This window comes from Felis catus, chromosome F2, assembly GCF_018350175.1.
Source record: "Felis catus isolate Fca126 chromosome F2, F.catus_Fca126_mat1.0, whole genome shotgun sequence".
In the NCBI taxonomy this organism is placed as follows: Eukaryota; Metazoa; Chordata; class Mammalia; order Carnivora; family Felidae; genus Felis; species Felis catus.
This window is the reverse complement of record NC_058385.1, coordinates 72,062,781-72,081,402: the sequence shown is the minus strand read 5'-3', so window position 1 is coordinate 72,081,402 and position 18,622 is coordinate 72,062,781. Positions and strand designations below refer to the sequence as shown.

Below are 18,622 nucleotides of genomic sequence, written 5' to 3'. Positions count from 1 at the left end.
CAGACTCACTTGCTAACAGTGACTACTGATGGGTCATGTGATTTTCTCCAAAGGATCATTTGCTTTAGTAATTTCTGACTCCAGTTCTGGAACACTCCTTGTTACTTACAAGATTGTTATACAATTTAAAAAACACTTTAATTTTTTCTTTAAGTAATTTTAAAAGTTTATGATCCAAAGGCATTTATTGAGAGGCAAAGGAATAGCTGTTCTACGTATATTTTGTCAAAATAGCCCTAGAGGATGGGCATTATCATATTCATGACACAGATTAAGGTAAATCCCCGAGAAGACAGTAATGTGAGCGGAGTCCCGTGGCTGGTGGATGATGGTGCTGACGTTGAAGCCCAAGTAACTGAGTCTCAGAATTGAAGCTTGTTCAGTGATACTAGACCACCTTCTAATAGAAAATTCCTTTTCTGGAATTCTGAGCTTTGGGCATGGTGTAACTGGTATTCTGTATGGTGCTGTCTGGAGAGATGGTAAAAGTCCATGGTATGTCCATTCATGAGCTTCGCAGACAAGCATCCTTAAAGCTTTCCAAACAGGAAGGGGAAAGCATGGGCATAGAGGCCATTCCATAGAAATCTCAGGAATAAAAGCTCTCACAGTGTTCACAGAGATGGACAAGGGGTTGACTTGATTTTGCCCCCCTTTGGTGACCTGGAGCACCGCCTGGTCAATTTCTTTTAGCCAGAAAGATGAATGCTTTTGTGTCACTTTCCCTGGCTTTATTACTAATACAAAAAAATTCAATTTTGTGTTTGGTTTTGTATTTCCTTAATATACATTAAGAAAAACTAATGAATAAAGATTTTACTAAATAAAATGAGTAAACCGAGGCAGGACAGTTTCTTCACGGTTGACTATTTGTTAGGTTGGCTGATTGATATTTTAAAACGTTTTGGTAAAGAAGGATGATGCCTGTTTGGGCTTGGTGAGTCCAGGGAATACGTCGCCTGACTCAGCAGGCTTTTACGAGGGTCAGGTTGGGATGCCAGACTAGTGACAGCATTGACTACCTTAACCGAATGCAGGTATGACCGTGTGACAGATGTCACCTCTCGTTGGCCCTTCCCCTAGTCGGTGACGTAGCCATAATCTGAGGGCAGTTTCTCAATCAGGAGTTCTGCATTCACCCCCTGAAGATACTGGCACTCTGAGCACAGTGTGTTCGATTTACTTGTGCTCAGATGGTGTCAGATGATTTCCCTCCGTGAAGCAGGCTTCAGACTAAACCATGCCTCTCTAGTAGTTACACACACAACAAGACAACATTATCTGTCTTCGGAGCTGGTTTTAAATTCCTATTGTGGCAGGGTTCTTAAGAGGCCTTGTGTAAGAAGGAAAAGGAAACACATGATGATATTATTTTAAATGCCAGGAGAAGCTACAGTTCCCTCCTCTGATGTTGTCTGTTTCCATGACAACCGAAGGCCAGAGAAGCCTCGTCTTCCCCGGAGAATCCCGGTTCCCTGTAGGTTTCCGTTTCCTTATGGGACTGCTTTTCACTAGTGTGTCCGTACCTGCCCGCACACGTGCACATCGCCACCCAGAGCCTCACCGATACCTGGAGCATCACCGAAAACAAAAACTTCCAACATGGAATGAGTTCTGTTTGGCTTTTTCTGAGGAGAGGTGTCCGCCTTCCCTAAGGAGAGGCGTACAAGTTACCAAAAATGTTCCTCCATGACCCTGAGTTCCTTTCTCTAGATCCTGAGGTGGCCCCGCCCCCGCTCCTCCTTACCTGGCAGATGTCTTCAGTTACTTCTCTTAGTTTCTTTAGATTTCATTTTTTTTTTTTAATTTTTTTCAACTTTTTTTTATTTATTTTTTTATTTTTGGGACAGAGAGAGACAGAGCATGAACGGGGGAGGGGCAGAGAGAGAGGGAGACACAGAATCGGAAACAGGCTCCAGGCTCCAAGCCATCAGCCCAGAGCCTGACGCAGGGCTCGAACTCACGGACCGCGAGATCGTGACCTGGCTGAAGTCGGACGCTTAACTGACTGCGCCACCCAGGCGCCCCATAGATTTCATTTTAATTACAGAAGCAATAGATTAAAACAGCCTTCTTGTGGAAGATTCACAGATACAGTTAAAAACTCTTTAGCACAACCCCTAGTACAGTTCTGGGCCTCCTTCCCAGACAGGAATACTTCTGTCAGTATCATGTGCCTCTTTCCAGGCCCTCTTCTGTATGTTTGTACATGTATTTATGTACCCTGAGAAAACTTAGGGTCCCATTTTATATGTGATATTTTTAAAAAATGTTAACATTACTAGATGATACCTGAATTACTTTAAAACAGCTGGGTTTTTTCAATCAACGGTATGCTTTAGAAATGTATGTCAGCACAGACATAGTTACTTGATCCTCTTAAACTCCTGCATAATACTCTATAATATGAAAGTACCTATAATGCATTTATTCATTCTTCTGTTAGATTTCTGTTATTTCCCACTTTGCCATCAAAAACAGTCCTGTAGGGACACCTGGGTGGCTCAGCCGGTTGAATGTCCGACTTCAACTCAGGTCATGATCTCATGGTTCATGAGTTCAAGCCCCAGCTGTGCTGACAGCTCAGAGCCTGGAGCCTGCTTCAGGTTCTCTGCCCCTCCATGCTCATGCTCGCGCTCTCTCTCTCTCAAAAACAAATAAACATTGGAAAAAAATTTTTTAAAAACAGTGCTATAATGAGCGTCCTTATATATGCCTCCTAGTCTGAATTACCTTCCACCTGGGATAATAAAAGGGGTAATAATGTTTTCTGGGTTTTGTGGGTTTTGGTTTGGGGTGGTTTTGTTGTTACGATTTTTAACGATCGTCGTACATAACACGACATAATTGCATGTCACAGAGTGAACCAGCTACCATATCAGGTTGTGTCTGACTTGCTCTTCAGGCTCCGGAAAGTGTGGCAGAGGAGGAAGTGTGCAGTCAAGAACGGGATCCTGACCATCTCACACGCCACGGTAAGTGCACCTGGTGATGTACCGTGTTGCACCTTCGAGGCCTTTCGGCCATGTGGACTAGGAAGCAAAAACATGATGGACCCAGCACTGAAATCCACCCACCCCCACCCGCTATGCGTAATGTGTGGATTAGGGTCAGACAGTGTGGAATGCTCCTTTACCGCAGGAATTGGTCTCTTCTTGTCCTGTGGTGACCTGCCTCGTTCTCCTGCCCCTCTGGAACATCCCATGCCGTTTCCCACAATATTCTTTCATTTCATAATCTTATCTTTGGGGAAATCTTATTGGTGGTTCTACAAAACCTAAAGTTTTCTGAATTATAAAGATGACAGAGGGTGTTCTTTGCATGAAATAATAATTAGGAAATGAAATAACATGCGTACAATATGTTCAGTCTTTTTGTTGTTACTATTTAAATCACTCAGAAAGCCCCCATTATGGCAAAGGGCTAAAATGTATATAAATAAAACTGAAATCATAAGATTGCCTTGCTGTGGCTCCCCTTTCTTTAGGAATAAAGGCAATTCAGTGGAAAGTAGAAAGTAACTAAGCTATTAACGCTTCTATTCTGTTTTCTCTCCAGATTGTTGGCAGTTATATACGCATATATATTGCATACTTACAGTTGATACTTACATTCTAGCTAGAACTTTTGTTTGGTATCACCCATTTTCAACTGAAAGTCTTGTATTGGCAGAATTAATACTGTCAAAAAAGGTTCAGTCTTAGCGCTAGTCAGGACATGCACCATAAAATAAGTAATTACTGTTTGGCCCTTTTAAAACTAGCAAGAGGGGCGCCTGGGTGGCTCAGTCGGTTAAGCGGCCGACTTCGGCTCAGGTCATGATCTCACAGTCCGTGAGTTCGAGCCCCGCATTGGGCTCTGTGCTGACCGCTCAGAGCCTGGAGCCTGTTTCAGATTCTGTGTCTCCCTCTCTCTCTGACCCTCCCCCGTTCATGCTCTGTCTCTGTCTCAAAAATAAATAAACGTTTAAAAAAATTTTGAAAAAAAAAAAAAAAAAAACTAGCAAGAAATGGCTTCTTACCCTTAAAGATGCAAAGGTTATAGTGGCAAATGGGTCAAGTGAAACTGGAAACCACACAGTAGACCAAGAGTCTTTACGAAGGCACGTGCAGTCACACCCAGCAATCCCAGCTTGGAGAGAAGCTCAGTTAAATTTCAGTATCCTGTGCCAATGAGGCCTTCGAGTTTATGATAAGCCGTGAATTGGTAACAGGATGGTAAACATGAGGGATGAGCCATTTGTTACGTTGACAAGTTTCCGTTATTCACAGTTGAGATTAGATTGTCCTCTGATGAGCAAGAAGTACCACTTAATAAGCATTTCTTCCTGCCAGACACTTCATAAAATTTATTTCACTCAATCCCTTCTACAACCCGTGTGGTAACGTGCCCTTCGTTTTTGCAGATGAAGAAACTAAAGTACAGAGAAGCCCAGTGACTTGGCTAGTAGCGGGCACAGTTGGAAATGATGCCCCTTCCACTCTGCCTCTCTTCCTGCAGAAGCCCATCATCCTACTAGACTCCTCACTTCCCCGGGGCACTTACCAGGTCCTGGTCATCTTTCTTCAGCCCCACCCCCTCCTCAGACCTTGGTACACACAAGGTAGTCACTACAAACCTGTGGCCAAACCCTTCCTGCTAGAAGATTCCATACATCTTAACGATTATTGGCCTTTATGGAACTTGAGCAATTCTATCATCTCTGTCCTTTGTCCCTTGCAGAACCCTTGCAGGGTGATTCTTCAGAGGCCCTCAGCTTCCCTCAGTCCAACTGAGATTTTTGACCTATCATGCCAGCTGTGACAAGCCATCCATCTGACATGGGAAATCCTACAGGTGGACTTAGATCAGTTAGTTATCGTTAAAGCTGTCTAACAGTTCGTTTCTTTGGCAACGTTGCATGAAGCTTCTACTCTACTCTAGGTGCTGGAGTAGGCTTCAGATGAGATGACTTTGACCTGTTCATATTTAATCCCACGCAGTTGCTTTATGAAACAGTTCTGATGCTCACAAGAATGTTAGTTACCACTAAGTAAGTAAGCACTTACCGTGAGCCAAGTTGTAGAAAGTGCTTTCCCTGTGTCACCATATGTGATTGTTGCCACAACCCACCAGATAGATGCTGTCATTAAGGGGTTAAGAAATGAGCCCGTGTCACACCTGGTGAATGCTGGGATTTCAGTCTTGAAGCCTCTGTGAGTGCTTAATGGTGTTTGCTGGCCACACAGGGGCCCACTCTGCTCATTATGTTGGTGATTAAAATACTTGGGTCAGAAGAATGATCCAAGATCAGAAACACTGACGGGAATAGATGACATTTATTGAGTATTCTCTGTGGCTTGTGCATTCACTGTTCTGAGCACATTACCAGAACCTATTTTATGTAGCTTCTGTTGCCCCTGTTTGATAGACAACAAAACAGTCTCCGTTCTAGGCCTATGTTTCTCTCTGTGAAAGCGAAGATCGCCACCATCTGACTTTTCAAAAGCATTTCTGTCACCACCACCATCACCATCATGGCGGCTAACGTCTTCGAATGTTCACCATTTGCTAGGCATTCACCAGCACCTTAACACGTTGTAACATTTAACCCTCACAACCTAAGTTATGGATGATGTCACCTTCACTATTCAGATGGGGGAGCTGGGGCTCAGAAAAGTTCACTTACAGGTCACATAGCTCACACGTGGCACAGCTGGGATCTGGTATAGGTTGGAACTCTGCTCGTACACATTCCCACACCCCTCAAAATGTGAATTCCCCTCACCTGCAACCCCACTTCCTCCCCAGCATGGGATCCCAGGTTGGGCCATCACAGACATAGTCAGCCCTGAACCAGGAGTGCCTGGGAGTCTGTGTGTGGGAGAAGCACGTTGCTTGTTCGTGCAGGCCGGAATTCTTTGATGGCCCGAAGCATGGCACGAATCCTGAGAAGCGATTCATTCGTAAGGACAGTCAACACAGTCGGCCCTTCGCTTTTGTGATAAGGTTTGGCGTCTCCTGGGCCAGTACCCTGACTCTTGGGGAGCCACAGGGTTGACCTGTCTCTGGGCAAGTTCCAAAGGTATCCAGGGTGGTCTTTTCAGATCTTACCACCTGCAGCAGCTGTAACAGCAGCTAGAAGCTTCTGACCGGGGAGGTGTTTGAGTGCAGCTCTGTGCCATAGGGTTGGAGGCTGAGGGCAGCAGTTGCCTGGATGGAATTGTGCCTGCTCTTCCCTCTGCTTTCCCGAGCCGGGTTGTGGCTGATTATTGTCTGATTTTCTGAGCTGAGGTGGGTCCGAGTGGTGAGACTCTGAGATGGATCTAGTTTGTGAGCAGAAACAAAAACCAGAATATTCTTCAGGGGAACCGCACTGCAGTGAAAGTTTCTGACCACTTGACCTTACGTGAATCAGGAGTTTTTAGTTAGGGATGTGCTCCGTGTACCCTCTCTTTACCCTCCTCCTCCCTTGGGTTCATCTGGCTATCTGACAGCCTCAGAAAGCCTTTTGACAAGTGATGTTATGACCTTATCGTGCCCCACCTACTGGGCTTTCTTAAGAGCCTGCTGTGGGAGGCAGCGCAGTGTGAGGAAACCGAGCAGTTGATGGAGTGAGTCCGTGGCACTGCTCGCTGGTGGTCCTGTGACCTCGGACAGTTTGCTAAAAATAAAAATCACTTCTCTTCCACCCTCCCTTTTTTGTTCCTGCCAAACACATAGCTGTGGCCAAGCCAACTGTGTCAGTGCTTTCTTAAGGCTCTAATCAACAGCAAATATCACATCAGCTACGTTGCGTAGTGGCCGTGAGAAAGCACTGTGGCATCTGTCAGATCTGAGTCCTTTACTGTGTGACCTTGAGGAAAGTATTCAACTCCTAAAATGATAGTGAAGATTAAATGTGATAATGTGCTCCGTGGGGGCATTCAGTTAGCAGGAATCGTTCCTGTCAGCATCACCTCGCCGGGTGTCCTGGCAATTGTCTGTCGGCAGGCAGGCTCTCCTGCCGCGAGTATTGGAAACTGTGGGTCCACCTCTCCTGCGCCCAGAGCAGCCGGGGGGCGGCGGGGGAGTGGGTTCCTCCACCTCACTTCAGATTCCCTCCCACCGATTGGTGTTACTCTCTTGCCTGCTTTTCACTGGCTTTGGGCCACACGTTTTTGCTGCCAGTTACATCACTTGTAGTCCCATCCCTGCTCCTACAGAAAGGCCACTTCTCCTGACTTTGCAAACACTGCTGATGACTTGAAAACGAAGGCCAGCAGTTTCCTTGGGGAAACATGTGGGATTGAGTCATCTTTGGAAAAGTGGACAGAACAACCTTTGTTAGAAAACGTGGAGGCTTTGTTTGGGACCTCTGAGCACGTGGGAATTTCACTGCTTGAAGGCCCCCAGTCGGTGTCACTTACCCACGTGACCCAGCAGAGGGTCGCGTATGCACTTAGATTGATGAGCCATGGACCGTTGGATCGACCATTCGAGAATGATCTGTTCTGGGGGCCAGTCATCTCCCTAGCTTACTGTTAAGGAAGAAATGCATTTTTGGGGGTGCCTGCAAAGGGGGCAGCCAGCCCTACAGGAGCTCATCTGCAAATTCATTGCTTTTCTTGTATCTGTTCAAAGACATACTTTTTTTTTATTTACTACTCAAAGTAGTACATCACTATGGGAATCAGATTCACTGAGAATCTTTTAATTTGTTATTACAGTAATATGGATAGTGGCTTCCATTTATGGGCCATCTAGTATGTTTTGAGCAAAGTATAAAATGCTTGTGGTATTTCAAAATACCAATTCTAAGAAATCTATCGCAAACATTTCAGTCAGCCTCAAAGCTTAAGGATAAAGGACTTTATATCCAGCCACAAAACTATTATACATAAACTTCTATATCTTTGAGTTGTTTTCTTATCCTTTTTACTTTAAGCATTTTAGTATATAATTTAAAAAGCTATCAAAGAATATGTAAGAATTATAGTTGGAGTATTACTTTATTGTAATAATCCTAAAAAATTAATTGCAAAAGTATAAGAAGTTTGACTTCTCAAAAGTCCTTACGTGGTGGATTTATTAACCTCAGTGTCACATACAGCTCAGATCCTGGGTTGAAACAAGAAAGTTGATTGCCGTTTATTGATCACTTAGAGCATGCCAGGCTGGCTATACGACATACATGCCACCATCTTCACTTTTCTTTGGTCTGGAAAGTTCTTAGGAGGTGGAAACTGTGTCTTACCTTTGATCTCCCAGTACCCAGCACACTGCCTGACATACAGGTAGTGTTCACTGAATACTTTTGGGTGAAACTGCAGTTTATAGAAGAAGACACAAAGACTCTGGAAGATTAAATCCCATGCCTAGAATTGGCCATTTGTGAACAGCTGGACCAGTTTTCAAACCCTGAAGCCTCTGCTCTTCCTACTATATGAATCGGCCTTTTCTCAGATGCCAGCTTGTTGTTAGGCCTTTGAAAGTGGCTTCAGTAATAGTTCTTTGGAGAAAGAAACCCCTCATCGAATCATCATAGGGTCTTAGAGTAGACAAGTCCGGGTTTCCTGGAAGGAGGAAATGGGGAGTCCTGATATTAAAGATACGACAAAGCGTCTGTGAATTTGTCTGGATCTGAAAACTGATTTCTTTTAAATCTCAATTTTTCAAATGCCTGCAGATGCTCTTACGATTAACACCCTAACAAGTCACTAAGTTTATCGTCACTTTTTCTCAATCAGCCAACACTAAAAGTATTTTCATAAAATATCACACAGATGTTCACTAAGAAGGTTTGGCATTTTACTCAAAGAGCCTGAGAAACCAGTGGGACTGGACCAGGCTGAGCCTCTTGAGAAGGTGCTCGGTAGGCTGAACTCTTTAAAAGGGGTGGGGGGTGGCAGCACCTGGGTGGCTCAGTCGGTTGAGCGTCTGACTTCAGCTCAGGTCATGGTCTCGCAGTTCATGAGTTCAAGCCTCGAGTTGGGCTCTGTGCTAACAAACCGCTCAGAGCCTGGAGCCTGCTTCAGATCTGTATCTCTCTCTCTCCGCCTCCCCTGCTCATGCTGTGCCTCTCTGTCTCTCAAAAATAAATGTTAAAAGGGGTGGGGATCAGGAGCACAACCTTCTGAGGCAGCCCGCACTGAAATACCCTTCCAGCAACTTACCACGTGTGGCTTTTGTTACTGCACCTAACTTTACTCCTCATCTGGGAAATAGGGTAATAACGGTACACGTCTTCCAGTGTTGACAGAATTCAAGGAGCAGATGCATTTAAAGCTTTGTGGCACGTGGACCACATTGGACGTTTCATAAACTTAGCAGTTACTGTCACCATCTCGGGGAGCTGAGGTGGGTCACAGCATTGGATCCTGGAGCTAGTCTGCCTGGGTTCGAATTCCAGGGGACACTGAATCCCTATGAGGCTTCCCCCGTCTAAATAAAATGGGGCTATTAACAGTCCCTAATTCATAGGTGGGTGTAAAGATTAAACTGGAACAGGTTGTGGGGCAGAATTAGTGCTCAAAAAAAGTCAGTTATTGTTATTGCTATTACTACTCTTCCCTAATGTGTTACTACCTCCATTGGAAACTGATTTACTGGAATTTTTATTTTTTCTTTTTGTATTGCTACTTCCTTACTTCTCAAGATGCTTTGTGAACCAAGTTCAGGTACCTGTCCTCTTCAGCCTGTCAGAGGTTAACAGCACCTCTGGCACCTCCAGGGCAGCATCACCAAAGCTAAGAATTTGATGTCTGTCTCCCTGCTTTGGGCTTTGGGGATACACAGACAGTTCCCAGGGACTGTGGTTTATCAGTCCACTCCAGAGCCCGAAGGGGCTGCGTTCGTTCAGCTGCCAGGGGGTTGGCAGGTGCACCAGAAGGCCATCAGGAGGCACAAGGCAGCCTGCACAGCAGATCGCCCCCTTCCTTGCTGCGGATTTAACAATGGGTCTCTGTGATCGGCCCTTATGGCCTCCTGAGGCTATGCTGGATTCTACCAGATTCCATATATTGTCCCCACCACAAGAAGAGAGTATTTTCCTTTCTCCAAGAGATTAGAAGCAACAACGACTTGTCAAAGGGCAAACTTAGGAGCCCATGAGACCCAGCCTCAAACCCCTGAACAATCCGTAGGACCTTGGATACGTGACATAAGCCTTTGGAGCCTCCATTTTCTCCAGTGTAAAATGGGAATGTTTGGCTCATTAAACTGTTTTGCTGATTCCAAGCAGCCGTTGGGCCGGATGCTAGAGGACCGAGGATGAACTGGCTGGCTGCGCCCTTTCGGAGCTTGCAGTGACCCAGGGCTCAGGGCTCTAAGTGAGCAGGATGCTGGGGTAGAAAATGAAGGGGAGCTGCCTTCGTGTGGCCAGGGAAGGCTTTTCTGAGCAGTTAGCGGTGAAACTAGGGAGGAGCAGTCCCAGCAGAGGGAAGAGGGCAGTCCACAGTCCTGAGGCCAGGAAGCGCGTTCAGGGAACCCGAGATGAGCCAGTGGAGTGGCACCGCTTTCCCTACCCTGTTTGAAGAGTCTTTTGGAGGCTTAAATAACACATTCTTTGAAAGTTGTTGCTGTCTATATGTTCAGGTACTAACAAAAAGAGCATTCGAGAACAAACTTAAAAACTACAGTTGATGTAGCATAAGTTCCAGTTAAGCAAGAGCCATTAAAAAATGTGTAACAACATCTTGAACCACTTACTATTTTAATCCTCTTTTGGAATTTTTCTCTCCCCCTTTTGACTGATAATTCTGTGTCCCCTCCATCCGCTTCAGGTGGTGCCATTTTTCTTCCCCTGAGCAGCCCGCTCTCACCCCACTGCCCTTGTGACCTGGCACCCTCAACCCCTTCCCTTTTCTTTACAGACCAGAGCTGACTCTCATAAATTAAGTTCAAAATGTAGCCTCTGGTCCCACCAGCACTGCTGTTGAATCCTTTTTGAATTTAGTTAATTATTTTGAGAGAGTGAGCGTGTGAGAGGAGGAGGGCCAGAGAAAGGGAGAAGAGAGAATCCCAAGCACGCTTCACACTGTCAGCACAGAGCCTGACACGGGGCTCGATCCCACGAAACGCGAGATCACAACCTGAGCTGAAACCAAGACTCAGAAAGAAGCTTAACCGACTGAGCCACCCAGGCACCCCTCGTGCTGAATCTTAATAGTCATGGTCACCCGCAGAAGAAACAGCTGTTCTAGTGCAGATAGTGGTGTGTGGACGTATAAAATAGCACCATCTCTGAAACTCGGGGTGTCTGTGGAATATCTTTCTGGGCTTCCGCCACGTTGCAAATGCAGAACCGAAGATGTTTATCCGAGGACTTCCCAAGTTCCAAGTTGCATGAAGCATATGTTTAGAAGTCTGTCTGGTTATGTTTTACAGGTCGTTTATGCTTCTAATACACTGAATAGGAGTTTTTACTGTATTTCAATCCCAAGGTTATAGATTAGCGGCGACAGCATAGAGTTTATTTCAGATGCAAATTCCTGTGGCTTGCATCCGAATGAGCCGTTGGAGGTGATTGGAAGAGGCAGCTTTTGGCCCACTGAATCCAGGGATTCTCAGCCCTAACAGCACAATAGACCATCAGGTTCCTTACTGCAGTAAGAGATTTTCAAGAACATCTTCATATTCAAACATATCTTCCTCACACATAACATTCTGCCAGCCGGAAGTGAGCACCAAGGTTTAAGTGGTTGGGAGGGTTGAAGGAATCCATAGTCGATACAGATTCTAGGAGGAATTCCTTCAGTGAGATGTACACCTCCTCCTTCCCTAAGCTATCAGAAGGACCACTAAAGGGGTGGAGAGCTTTCATTGTAGCCACAAGATGGTAATTTTGGAACATGGAACACGTCAGGAATGGGTGGGATTTCTCAACAGATACACTAAGTGGTTTTGAGGGAAATGAGGGAACTGACCGTTCCAGGGTAGGAAGAACCAGAAAAGAAAAAGCAGGAAACATGTTCTCATTTACTCTGCAAACGTCCCAAGGGCTTGGCTTGACAAGGACACCGTGTGATAAATGGAAAAGGCTCTGGGAAAGAATTTGTTCAAATCTCAGCTTTGCTTTTTCCTTTCTCTGAAATATTTTATTTTTTGCCTTCCTGACCGTCCGTTTCCTCATCTGTAAAATGGGTACAGTAGCAGGACCTAGTTATTCGGGTTATCGCAAGAATTAAATAACACAATTTCTAAAAATACCTAGCAGTGTAGGTGCCCAGTGAATGAATGCTGTTACCTTGCCCCAAGTGAGCCAAAATACTTTCAAAAAAGCAGTTTTGATGTACTAAAATTTTAGAGATCAGATCTCTCTCTGCAGTGTAGGTGTTCATTGTGTACCTAATGTCTTGCCAGAGGTTATTGTGGTTATTCATTGCGTGCCAAGTATATGTGTCCTCTAGGGCAGAGTAGGTGTCTAAATATTTATGGAGCAGAAAGTTGGCAATGGCCATAATGGTTGGAACAGCTCCGTTGCCAGGCACAGAAAGTGAAGATAGCTCTCTTATTTACCTCTTTTCACGCAACAGCCTCAGCCTGGTGGGGTCAGGCTTATTCCCCCCAAGGAGTGGCTGATACTCAGTTCTGGTTTGCGAAGCAGAGCAAGTCAACAGCATGATGGAGGGAAAGAAGTTCGTTTCTGGATACTGATTCCAGCAGCAGCTGTTGGCTGCTAGCCGAGAAGTATGCCTGCGTGAACAGCTTCGCACTCCCAGCGCAAACATTTCCCCGTGGCGCACACGAAGCTAAGGACCAACGTGTGGTGTTTGTTTTCTTCCCGGAGACGCAGAAACGTTCACGGGAATCGACTCCTTCCCTTTCTGCTTACGTTGCCGACAGGCTTCCTGGCTGAGCAGCCATTTTCCGTTTTGAGTGGCAGTGCATTCTGTCACGGGGAGAATATCTTCATCGCTTCTGCTCATGGAACATGTGCAGAGCTTCCCCAGTTTGGACTATTTCCAAAAGGGAAACATTCAAGGGTGGGTTTGCCGGGTCCGCGTGTATGTATAAAACGAACACATCTGTGTAAACTGTTAATTGGGGGAAAAAAGCACTTTGCAAAACGGTATCCACAACTTGAACGAACCCATGATTTTTTAAAAACAGACACCTCTCTCTCTAGCTCTCTCTCTCTCTCTCACACACACACCCACACGTTTTGTTAAAGTCAGTGTATTAACGACGATCATCTCTGGGTGTGAAAGTGAGATTAACAGGTAACATTCAGTTTCTTCTTCGCACTGTGTCCTCAGTTTATGTCATTCCCGTAATGAAAAGTGAAATCTGCAGGACAAGCCTCAGAGTCTCAGGGAACAGAGCCACAAAGTCCAGTTTCGACACATGTCAGACCGATGTTTGGGACAGAAGCACGTGTAGCTTTTCAAAGTCCCTGCTCAGCAGCAGACCCTCCCCCTGCCCCCCGCAGGGACCCCGTGCGTCCTGCCCTCCACTCACCATCCAGACGCCTGGGCTAAGTGAGAACACATACCCTGTAGAGGTAACTTCTAGAATAATTAGTTAAAAGCCTCTCTCTTCAGCTGTATGTTGAGTCCCCAGCCCTTAGTACCATGACTGTAGCTTTGCTTCCAGCTCCCATCATCGCTCGTCCATCTTACCTTCTCGGCTTCCTCCTCCAGCCACACCCCTGCATACAAACCTAAGTGCCCACTGTTGGAATGACTCCCTTCCGGAGACTGTCCGAGCCACAGAGGCGCGGATGTGAGCTCCTTAGCGCCAATGCAGTTCTCCCCCCGACCTCCCCAGGGGGCATCACTTCTGCCTTGGTCTCCTCTTAACCCCCACTGCCTGCACCTGCTCCTCCTCACTGTCCCCCCCTCCCCCACCCCACCCCTGTTCAGATTCCCCCTCTGGGCCCTCGCCAGGGCCGAGGCTGCCTCTCTGGAGGACTCCCCACTCAGCCCTCCCACCCCACCCGCGCTCCCAGGCTCCGCACACATTCCAGATCCGTGCCTCGGTCCGTTTCCCGTAGTTGCTTGATGGCGCAGACCGAGGGTTCTCGCATGCTTGGGATGTTGCAGAGGCTTAATAACTGTTGGGCCACGTAAGTGAACAAGTGTATCAAAGAGGCTTCTAAAATTTCTCATCAGTTACAAAAGTAACTGGGGGAGAATCCGATGACCTGAGAAGATAACCGAAGTAGAAGTGAACCTTGGGCACCCTCGCTCTGTTTGTTTCTAGCCCTTACACTTCTTAGAAGGAGACGTTCCATCTTGCACTGGGGCTTCTACCCTTTCCTGAGCGATTCCGCGTCGCGTCTTTCCAGGCCTGTGCTGCTTGGTGGAGCCGGGAGGAGGAGCGGGGCTTTAGTCCCTTCAGACCAGGGTTCAGCTCCAGGCTCTGCTGTCTCCTTACCGGGAGATTTTAGGAACATGAGTTAACGTCTCTGTGCCTCCGTTTCTTCATGTTACTTAGTATAAGAAACTAGTGGCTTGCCTCACAGGTGGGAGTACACGAGATAGTGTAGGTAAGGCAACTGGAATGCTTTCATTCATTTCGTAAACGCTTATTGAGTGCCTGCTGTATGCCAGGCACATTTTAGTGAACAAATAGAAACGTGTGTGCCCTCAGTGGGAAGAAAGAAGGAAATAAGGAGTAATCAGAGACAGGAAGACGATAGATCAGGTGTAAAGGGGATGGAAAGTCGCTGGAGGGACGTCAGGCCAGGAAAGCCGCCTCTGAGGAAGTGCTGATTTTGAGAGCCCTGGAGGGAAGGACAGAGCCTGGAGATCTGGGAGGGCCACAGGGTGTGTGCATCACGGGAGGGAGGCCAGTGCCCTCACCGCCCAGCAGAGGGAGCCGCAGGCACGGTGGCAGGAGCTGGTCCAAAGGAGCCAGGAGGCAGTATTGGAGTTGAGGTGCAGACTGTGTGTGGTGTTTATTCTGAGTGCGGTAGGAATCCTCACCAGTAAGGACTCGATAAGTACATGCTTTCTTCGCTCTGAGTTTTTCTTTCCTTTCCTTAAACGATATGAAAGCATTTCCTAAACTGTACCCAGTGATGTAGCCCAGGGCAAGTCATTTAGTCTTTGATTTTAGTCTGCCAAAATGCCAGCAAGATTATACCTTCTTTAATCAATATACCTATAAATTAGTACTAATGTCGAGAAAGTGCTTTGAAATTTTGGAAAGTTATACAAATGTGGATTTCTACTGTGGAAAGTTATACAAATGTGGATTACCCTACTGATTCCTGAGCCTTCTAGGGCCTTGGTCTGCGGACTTTGGCTGAGCATACCACTCTGCTCTGGTATTTGGGGGCTCAGTACTGGCTATGTTGACTGTTTCACCAGTGAGAAATTGTGTTCTTTGATCCTCAAACTCACATTTGGAGAAATAGGTCATTTGTCAGATGTCTCACTGGCATTTAGGGGAAGAACCCTTTATGTAAGCAAGATGGACCTGTGTCAAATGAAGTGTGTGCTGATGTGACAAGTGTCAGTGCAATAGACTTGACAGAATTCCAAGGGAATAAATACCATACGCCATCATCACTGGAGTTGTGGGCCAACCATGGAAGGACTCACACTGTATAGAACGCTTATCATCAGGAGCTTTCTGGTAGTGAACTTGGAGGTGGTCCATGCTTAGAAATGAGAGGTGAATGGCATGTTTAACTTTTCTGAATCCAGTTAATGTTACTTTTTTTCTTTCTGAAAATGTATCTGTTACTTGATTGTATCTGTTGGTCAGGTTGTTCAGAAATACTGGAGTAACATAGATTTGGGGAGAGAAAATCATCTACACTGTCTGCTACAGAGAATTCTCTGCTACATTCATATGTGAATGGTATCTTAAAATTTTTTAAATTTTGGGGGTGCCTGGGTGGCACAGTCATTTAAGCGTCCAGCTCTTGACCTCAGCTCAGGCCATGATCTCATGGTTTGTGAGTTCGAGCCCCGCATCGGGCTGTGTGCTGATGGCGTGGAGCCTGCTTGGTATTCTGTCTCTCCTTCTCTCTGCCCCTGCTTGTGAGCACTTGCGCGTGCTCCCTCTCGGTCTGTCGCTCTCTCTGTCTCAAAAACAGAAAACATAAACTTTAAAAAATCTTAAATTTTTCCAAGAGATTTCTCAACTTTAGGGTAAGAAACCTGAAACCTCTTATTATACATAATCATCTTAAGCTTGGGAAGTTCTTCCTTATGTCTGGCTCAGATCTTCTACAGTTTGAGTATATTTCTTCTTCGTTCGTGCAAATGGAAAACAGCTGTTCAGCCTCCCCCCATAACAACCTTTCATGTTCTTGAGGATGGTTATTAAATCCCTCCCCAGCCTTCTTTCCTTGGGACTAAATAGTGCCTTTAACCAATCTTCAAAGTGCCCATTTTCCACTCCTTTAATCATCTCCTGGTCTTTCCTAAGCTTTTCTCCATCCTTTAAATGTGGATGCCAAATTGGAACCCAGTATTCTATGGAGAGTCTCACAGTGAACTGGGATCGCTACCTGTTCAGGCTGTCACATGTGATCGTCATTCATGTGGGACTCCAGCCATCTCGCCAACATCCAGAAGGATGAGATGTGGGACCGACAGTTCCCTCCGCAGTTGGGCTGGGCCTGGGCGTGGCTGCAGCCGAGGATTTGGAGGCTGAGGCCTTTAGCAACCCACAAGCCAGGTGCATTCTAAGAAAAATTTGCAGGCCTACAAACCCCCGCCTCCCCATCCTGAGTTTGGCAACCAGTTCTGTAGTGCGGGAACCCTTTCCCAAGTGCTGTTTCCTCTTAGGCAGAACCATCCTGCGAAGGACTTCACTGCTGGTTTCCACGCCTGAGTCAGATTTACATGCAGGCAACATGAAGTCCCTCGGGGTCTGTCACTTCCTCCCCCAGACAGCTTCCTTTTGGAACAGATCTTTTAGGACACGTGGCATTAATTTCTGTGTCTAAACTCATTGAAATCACAGAGGAAGGAGAATCTCACAAATTGTTCAGTGAGCTCAGGAAGGTAAACAAATTAATTGTCCAGTGTCCACTGTCAAGAATGAGAGAGGTAATGTGTCATTGAAATTGTCTTCATCATGTGCCATCTCTGTTGTTGGGGGCTTCGATTGGGTCACTGACGTGTGACCTTTTCCTATCCTCTCCCGCTCCGTTTTCCCCAAAAACTCAAGTTCCTTGGGTGTAAATGGTCCTGGTGTGGGGATTTTCAGAATCACAAGAACGGAGGCAGGTATACAGGACTAGAGTTCCATTGTTTACTTCAGCAGGCTTGTGTTCGAGCAAAGCCCAGCCTGGGGGCTCTCAGACACTTCCCTCCTTGGTCAGCTCCTGCAGGAAGCAGACATCTGGCATCAGCCGTTGGCCAACATGTGACCTTGGACAAATACAGGAGGGCAAGAATGAGTTTTGACCAGGGTGATTCTGTAACAAGACTCCATGTAGGCAAAGCCTAAATTAGCATGACTCTCTAAATACTGCAGGGCCTGAATGAATGATGTGTGTGACCAAGAGATTTGCTGACAAATGATATGAAATCCTTGCTATATTTTCCCTCTCTCCAAGATTTTGGAGCTCATTAAACAATGTCTCGTTAAGCAGTGTCTCACAGGTCAATTGTCTTTGCGCTTTTGAGAGAAGTACTAAATTTTGCATTACAACCAAAATGTGTGGGTACCTGAGACATCAGGTTTGGGATGACTGATTCCTGGGGTCATTTGGAGTCCTCTACATTTCAGAGTAAGATACAGTGCGGAGAGTGCCGACTGTTCGTGCTCGGGTACATGTAAGTTCAGAAAAGTGCATCTCCATGGAGTGTGCCCACTCTTCATTGAAAGGGAGGCGGATGATCCTGGTTCCATTCTGATTAATCACCAGGATATGCATGTACATTGCAAAGACATTTGTCAGGCTACCTAAGATCTTTGTCCTTCTTTAACGAGACTCACAGTTCTAACGGGGTAAATAAAACTTCACCACACACGCTGCATGAAGCTGTCCGTCTGCCCCGCAGGCCGCGGACCCTGCAGGTGGGAAGATAATGCAACGTGTAACTTCCTCACTTCTTGTTCTAGTCTAACAGGCAACCCGCTAAGCTGAACCTCCTCACCTGCCAAGTGAAACCAAACGCCGAGGACAAGAAGTCTTTTGACCTGATATCACGTGAGTCCTTTTTCTCTCCGGGTCGGTGTGTGTGGCTTCTGACATACATCTCCATCTCCAGGCGTGCAAACAGCAGCTTTCCCAGGCAGGGCCCCTGGCGCTCCTGCACAGGCACGTTGCTATATTGACACTGAGCCCACCTGCGGGGGGGGGGGGGGGGGGGGGGGGCATAACAGGGTCAGATCTGACCCCCAGTGGATTCATATCGAGATCTGTACGTTAAACTAGACCAGTTCTTGACCATGAGCCCACAGTTTTATGCGCTTGGAGAGATTCTTCTAAGTGCATTCCTATTTCTCTCCTAGATCTGCTGAATCACAGTCTTTGCTGTGAAGCCCAGACATAAATATTTTTAAGAAGCCCCAGGTGATTCTGATGTGTACCTGTGGTTAAGAATCTCTGGCATGGGGTGCCTGGGTGGCTCGGTTGGTTAAGCGTCCAACTCTTGATCTCAGCTCAGGTCATGATCTCACGGTGCGTGAGATCGAGCCCTGAGTTGGACTGTGCACTGATGTGCTGACAGCACAGAGCCTGCTTGGGATT

The 18,622-nt window shown here is 46.4% G+C and overlaps 1 protein-coding gene across 8 annotated transcripts in view; it reads left to right on the top strand.

Annotated features, from left to right (window-relative positions):
• ASAP1 (ArfGAP with SH3 domain, ankyrin repeat and PH domain 1) overlaps positions 1–18,622 on the top strand; it is a 348,338-nt gene that overhangs the window by 275,639 nt on the left and 54,077 nt on the right. For all 8 annotated transcript variants that reach the window (XM_045049608.1, XM_045049607.1, XM_045049610.1 and 5 more), the window contains 2 exons: positions 2,906–2,975; positions 17,992–18,079. In XM_045049608.1, coding sequence (XP_044905543.1) covers positions 2,906–2,975; positions 17,992–18,079 — 158 coding nt within the window. The remainder of the gene's footprint in view (positions 1–2,905; positions 2,976–17,991; positions 18,080–18,622) is intronic.